Raw genomic sequence first — 6,739 nt, forward strand, 5'->3', positions numbered from 1 at the left:
TTTTTGCCATTTCCTTCCAAGAAGCCTGAACTTTTTCCTTCATCACCAGAGGCTCTTACTCATATGTTGTTTCATGAAATTCTTCTCTGTCTGCCAAGTGGTGACTCAGTATATTCTTTCCATCTTCTTTTAATACTTCCTGGATCATTTAATATTCTGCCTAAAGCATCCTTGATTATAGGACTTGAGGTTTGAATTTGTTCTTAAGTTCCTTGAGCTTAAGAAATGCTGTGCGAGTCTGGTCCTTTTGATTTTCTGACTCCAACTCCTTGCACATTTCATTGTGATATTTTACTTTGTCATCCCGTGCTGCCTTTTGAAATCTTCTATTCAGCTCTTTAGTATCTTGAATTCTTCCTTCTGTTTTGGCATAAAAGGAAGTTCAGTGAATACCACTATCATTCAGATATATGCACCAATAACCAGAGCCAAGGAAGAGGAAACAGAAGATTTCTACCAACTTTTACAGTCGGTGATGGATTGAACATGCAATCAAGATGCATTGCTAATAATGGTTGACTGGAATGCAAAAGTTGGGAACAGAGAAGAAGATTCAGTAGTTGGAAAACATGGACTTGGTGACAGAAATGGAGTTGGAGAGAGAATGATTCAATTCTGCACAATCAATGACTTATTCATTGCAAATACATTTTTAAGAGACATAAACACAGCCTATATACATGGATTTCACCTGATGGTATGCATAAGAATCAGATTGATTACATCTGCGGAAAGAACCACTGGAGAAGCCCAATATCATAGCTGTGAAAACTAGGCCAGTAGTTGACCGTGGAACAGACCACCACCTATTCATATTCAAGTTCAAACTGAAGTTGAGGAAAATTAAACCAAATCCACAGGAACAAAAATATGACTTTAAGTCTATCCCACCTGAATTTCAGAACCATCTCAGGAACAGGTTTGAGGCCTTAAATACTAATGAGCGAAGACCAGATGAGCTGTGGGAGGATACCAAGGTATCATCCAGGAAGAGTGCAAAACGATCATCGCAAAGACAGAAGACCAAAATAGATGTCAGAAGAGACTCTGAACACCATTATTGAGTTTAGTTTTCTCTTTTTCTTCATATATAAATTTTTATCTGTGAAACTTGAAATTAAAAAATAATTTAGTAAGATGAAGTTATTTTCTTTTAAACAAGTGGCTGTATGTTTTTATTAGTTTTCCTCCCGTTCTATTGTGATTTTAATAAAAGTTTACAGAAAAGTTGGATTTTCATTCATTCATTATTGCCTATTTTTCTCCTCACCCCCACTTCCCTTTTTTTAAAAAAGAAATTCATTGTTGCATAATTTCCTTTTTCTCCCCTACTCACCCAGTCCACTTTTACATGCTCCTCTTATTTTGAACTATTTTCATACAGATAATGCCTAATCATATATTACTTTTTTAAAAGGATTTTTTTACATTTTAAAAAAAAATACTAGTTTATTAAAATTTGAATCAAACTCTTTCAATTTTCCTCACTCTCACAGCCATCAAATTGTACAACCTCACGATTAATCCTCCCTCCCTCTGCACATCCTCATCTCTCTGCTTCCACCCCCACCATGGATCCTTATACTCATTCTACAATAATGGTTTTATACAATGTTTCCTTGTGAGACTAAGTAGCATAATGCTGTCCAGTCCCTCCTAAGATAGGTAGTAATTTACAAAATCATTACTCCTGTGTGCTGCTGTATAGTATATTCCTTTTAAACTCTTCTTTCCTTCACCTGTTCCAATGCAGTGTTCATCATTTATCCCCCCTTTTCTCAGTTTCCCTCCAACCCCCCATTTCAGTCCTGTTTTATAACAGTGATGTTATTTGTCCTTTTTTTTTTTTTTTTTTTTATTTGTCCTTTTTTGACTAAGATATTTCACTCAGCATAATGTCCTCCAGGGTCACACATGTTGCATAATATTTTATTAATTCCTTGGTTTTCAGTGGTAGGTAGTATTCTATGGTGGGAATATACCATAATTTTTCTATCCATTCACTTGTTCATGAGTCATTACTTACCTTTATCAGTGCTTTTAACAGATTTATCATGATGGTCTCTTGGAAAAGTCAAGGACTCTTTTTTCAAATTTGTAAATTCTTCCTGAAGGTAGATTTTCTTTACTTCACACATAGTTTCAATGTGAACCTTATGAGAAAACTAAATTAAAGAAATATTGGTCATCATCACACTTCCAGAGAGAATGCATTGGGTTGTGGAAGACAAATAGGAAATATGTAATAAAATTACTTGTAGATACATTAAAAAAGTTCTTATACAGTAAAACCTGTGAAAACTAGAACCTGTATAAGGCAGGAACCTGTCAGAGGAAAAAAACGGAAATATTTTCTACTAATAGGGCTATAGAAAACTGGCAAATCTGCACCCTGTCAAGTGTAGAAAACATGAACCTAGGAAGCAAGGCCCCACTCTACTCTGATTCTCACAGGTTTCAATGCAATATACCTCTCTGTAGTGCTTATCAACTATTTCATTATCCAATGAGATATTTCTAACAGCAATAGTAAAAAATCTACCAACTATTTTGCATGTTAATGATGTACATGTGGCAGTAAGAAATACAGAGTAACACTGGCTGTGAGGCTTAAGTTTATGTATCAGTTTGGCTGGGCCAGTTCTTAGTGGTTTGGCAATTATGTGATGATGCTGTTTTCTTCCTTTTTGTGATTTGATGTGGTCATTCTCCATATTTGTATAATGTCTTATATAATGACCTGAATTTTGGAACTTAACCATTTTAGTGAAAAGTAAAACAAAAACCCAACAACAAAAACCAAATGAGAGTATATTAGAGAATCCAAAAGAAATAAATCTCAATTTCTATGCATGAAAGCAAAAGAGAAAAATTCCCTTGCAGAGCAATGTCACAATGTCGATTTATTCTATTCCATATCCAGTAAATTGTTGAAACTCTCTGGTTAATAATACTACTAATCTTAGGATCTAAAGGGACAGAAAAATACATTTTTTGTAAGTTCATTAATAAAAATTAGTTTAAGTGAAGTCAGCCCTCTCCCCATCTACCAGAAAGACTAAAACCCTTTAAAGACATCATGCACAGTAATGAAAAGACTGCATGTATACTCTGAAAAAGATTTAAATATTATACATAGTTCTTAAAAAAAAGTTTGAAAAAAATTATGAAAAGAGTAGATGGGACAATGTGGAAGTGGCCAAGTATGGCTTCTATCTGCTTCATAAAAAGGGAACTATCTTCATAGCAGCAAATAGCTGCTGAATCAGACACACTACCACCCATGCTCCTGCATCTATTTCTACCCAGCATATGTGTTCAAAATTTGCGATTGACTCACAGACTTTACTCATAGTTGTTGTATCAAGAGTGGGGTTTATTAAGGAAAATAGATTAGGGAGTGGGGGAGGAAAAGACTATCTTACAATACAAATCCAGGTTTAGTCTAGCAATGCCAAGCCAGATTAACAGCACAACACAATTCCTTAATTCATAAAAGTCCTGGTTTCAGTTCAGCACCGAAATCCAAATCATTCAGCAAGGTTTGCTTCACAGCAGTTATCAGTCAGTCTCTCCTTCAATCATATAGCAAGTACCATATAACCTTTAATTGTGGCCTTTATTTCAGGGCTCCTTTGGTTATACCTTGCCACAGTTTCTCCATAGCAATACCACAGTCTCTCCACCACCATCTACAGGATCTCACTCTTACTCTGGTTTCTCTCAAGTCTTGCTGCTCAGTGTGGGAAGCACTCTTTCTTTTATTCAAGTCCCACAGCTGTTGATGATTTGCAAGACATGTGTCTGCAGTTAAGGTGGCTGGAGACCAGCAAGGGTTAACATAATGGCTAGAAAAGGCAGCTTTTAAGCTAACACAACAGGGGTGAATACCCCCAAGCCACTGCTATAGCAACTCATAGTAATCCTCCATTAAGTGTCTGAGCATAGTAAATCTTAGTAGGAGAAAAGTGCCCATCTTTTTCCCATGGAGTGGCTGATAAATTCAAACTGTTGGCCTTCTGGTTAGCAGTCCAACACCTAACCCATTATGTCACCAGAGTTCCTTCTACACACTTCTGCTTATTATAAGTTTACTACCAGCATCTGAAATGACTCTTGAGAAAGGGTAAAGTATGAGAGATATATTCACTAAAGTTTGGGTATGAAGACCTCTAAATACGAGACTTTAAAAACAATATATTCAGTTTTATATGAATTTAATATTCACTTCTTTGGTGGGTAACTTGGTCAAATAGCTTTGAAGTTCTTTCCTAACATTATAGATTTTAAATAAAGTGACCTGCAATCTTTAACTATATTTTGTCTTTATCATGTGGGGCAAAAATTTAAAAGCACATTTAGATAAGCTTAAGCAACATGTGAAAACATACTTCTTTTGTGCCTTTAAGAGTCAAGCCTTCATGCCAATCAGGTCCCAAGGCACTGCCAACATTTCTAGCCTTAGCTTTGGTTCTTGCTTCCTCTTTCCTTCCTGAAGAGATAAAAATCAAGTCAAAACTCAAATGATTTCATTTTAATTGTGATTTTAATGCAAGTATACAGAAAAGCTGGAATTTCATTCATTCATTGTTGCATATTTTCTTCCCTACCCAGCCAGTTCATTAAAAAAAAACCAAATTCATTCATTGTTTGCATAATTTCTTCCCTCCCTTCTCCTAGTCTACTTTGCTATCTATGCACCTCTTCTTCTGAACTGCTGTAAGACAGGTAATGCCTAATCATCTATTCCTTTTAAAAAGTTCTTCCTTTCATCAGTTCCAATGCAATGTTCATTATTTATTCCTTCTTTTCTTAGTTTTCCCCCAAGCTTTATGTCAGTCCTGTTTTATAACAGTGATGCTATGGAGGATTTGCCCTTCTGTGGCTGAGATATTTCACTCAGCATAATGTTCTCCACAGTTAAAAAAAAGCCACAGAAATTTTACCTGTATTCTGAAGCATTTAGGTAACATAATGACTCACATATACTCACTTACAAACTGCTGTCAAGTTGGTATCAACTCATAGTTGACTCTCCAGTGAGTTTCTGAAGCTGAAAATCACTCAGAAGATGATTGCCCATTTTCATTCCTCAGAGTTGCTTAGTACATTCAAACTGCCAGAATGGTGTCACCTTTGAGTTAACAGCACAACTTCCTACAGTCTACACCACCAGAGCTCCCCAGTTTTCCTATGTTGTTATTATGTGTTGTCAAGTCGATTAAGACTCCTAACAACCCTATGAACAACAGAGTAGAACTATGCCCTATCTTGCCTCATTTTCACCATTTCTGACATGCTTGCATCCACTGTTAAAGTCACTATATCAAACCACCTTTTTGAGGGTTTTCCTCTCATTCCCTGACCCTCCATCTTTCCCTGTATGATGTCTTTTCCCAAGAACAGGCCCCTCCTAACAACATGGCCTAAGGACATGGGACAAATTCACCATTCTTGCCTCTAAACAGCAACATGTTTGCACTTCCTCAAAGCAGACCTGTTAAATCTAAAATAGCCATCTATCATTTTAATATTTTGTGATGGAGAGCTAAAATGAATAAAATTTTAAGTGTTGAATTTAACACTGAACATATTTCATGAATGCTATATAGTAAAAATATAAAAAGGAAGAAAAGTCTGTAGTATTTTCAAAATTTTGTCAAATTTTAGGGTTTTCATGGCCTAGAGGAAAGAAGCTGTGCTGCAATCCTAAAGACACACATTTTGAAATCACTACCTACTTTGCAGGAGAAGCATGGGCAATCTCCTCCCTGGCCATTAGACTGCTTCTGAAAGCCCACTGGAGGGTCAGCCATGACTCAGTTCTGACATGACTGCAAATAAAAACAACAAAGCTTAAATCTTTCCCTCTGCTCTGAGTACTCATATCTCAGAAATTCCAGGGCCAAAGAACTGGGCTGGATTTGGTGGAGATTAAGATGAGTTCAGAGACGCTGAGTGGCACAGACTTCTAAACACTTGATTCAAAGGTTGGCAGTTTGAGTCCATCCAGAGGCACCTCAGAAGACAGGTGGTCTTTCAAAAGAGAAGCTGTTGCAAGCCCTGGGAAGCACAGTCCTGTTACATGAGGGGTTGCTGTGAGCCAGAATCGGCCTCATGGCAACTGTTTGTGTTCTTTTTGTTAGAGCCCAGCTTTGGGGTTATGGAACGGTGCTTGTCTGCCGTCTTTGCCCTTTTTACATCTCTGGGGACAGACTGGGGAAACATTCTTGGGTGTCAGACAAAATGAGAGTTAATGGGTTGAGAAAAGCATCTTTGGGGCAAATCGAGAGCTCAAAGTCCCCTTTAATCTCTTGTGTCTGGGCCTTGTACTGCCTGCTTGGTACCCAGGGACTGGCATTCAAGATGAGCTTTTTTGTTGCTCTTAGAGGCGATTGGTTCTTTGCTAGTCCTGCCTCAAAACAGGGTGAACTGCTAAATAAAATCCTTGTATTATTTTGCCCCCCCTCCGCTCCCCCTTCAGGATGCTTGCTCTCCCCTCTTTCCCCATCCCCCGCCCCGCCCCTGCTCTTGCTTATACTGTTAGTTATAAAAATGACCACCACTTACATGTACTTTCCTGTAAATAAAAACTGAACAAAAAGATAAAAAAAATTCTTATAATTTATTGACCAAAAGATAGAAAAGCTATTTGAAACTATGAAACTGTTAGGTTTGTATTCATTTTTGAAACTCACTGAAGTTTTCTTAAAATTACTTCAGATGTTGTAGGCATCTA

At 37.1% G+C, this 6,739-nt stretch overlaps 1 protein-coding gene across 1 annotated transcript in view; it reads right to left on the reverse strand.

Annotated features, from left to right (window-relative positions):
• Positions 1 to 6,739, reverse strand: part of PYROXD1 (pyridine nucleotide-disulphide oxidoreductase domain 1) — a 47,479-nt gene that overhangs the window by 10,925 nt on the left and 29,815 nt on the right. Inside the window, exons 7-8 of the mRNA XM_006889061.1 lie at positions 4,392 to 4,492; positions 2,027 to 2,165 (exon numbers count right to left, since the gene is read on the reverse strand). Of these exons, the coding sequence (XP_006889123.1) occupies positions 2,027 to 2,165; positions 4,392 to 4,492 (240 nt within the window). The remainder of the gene's footprint in view (positions 1 to 2,026; positions 2,166 to 4,391; positions 4,493 to 6,739) is intronic.

Source organism: Elephantulus edwardii, unplaced genomic scaffold (genome assembly GCF_000299155.1).
Source record: "Elephantulus edwardii isolate Elephantulus edwardi_28Jun2011 unplaced genomic scaffold, EleEdw1.0 scaffold00075, whole genome shotgun sequence".
NCBI classification, from domain to species: Eukaryota; Metazoa; Chordata; class Mammalia; order Macroscelidea; family Macroscelididae; genus Elephantulus; species Elephantulus edwardii.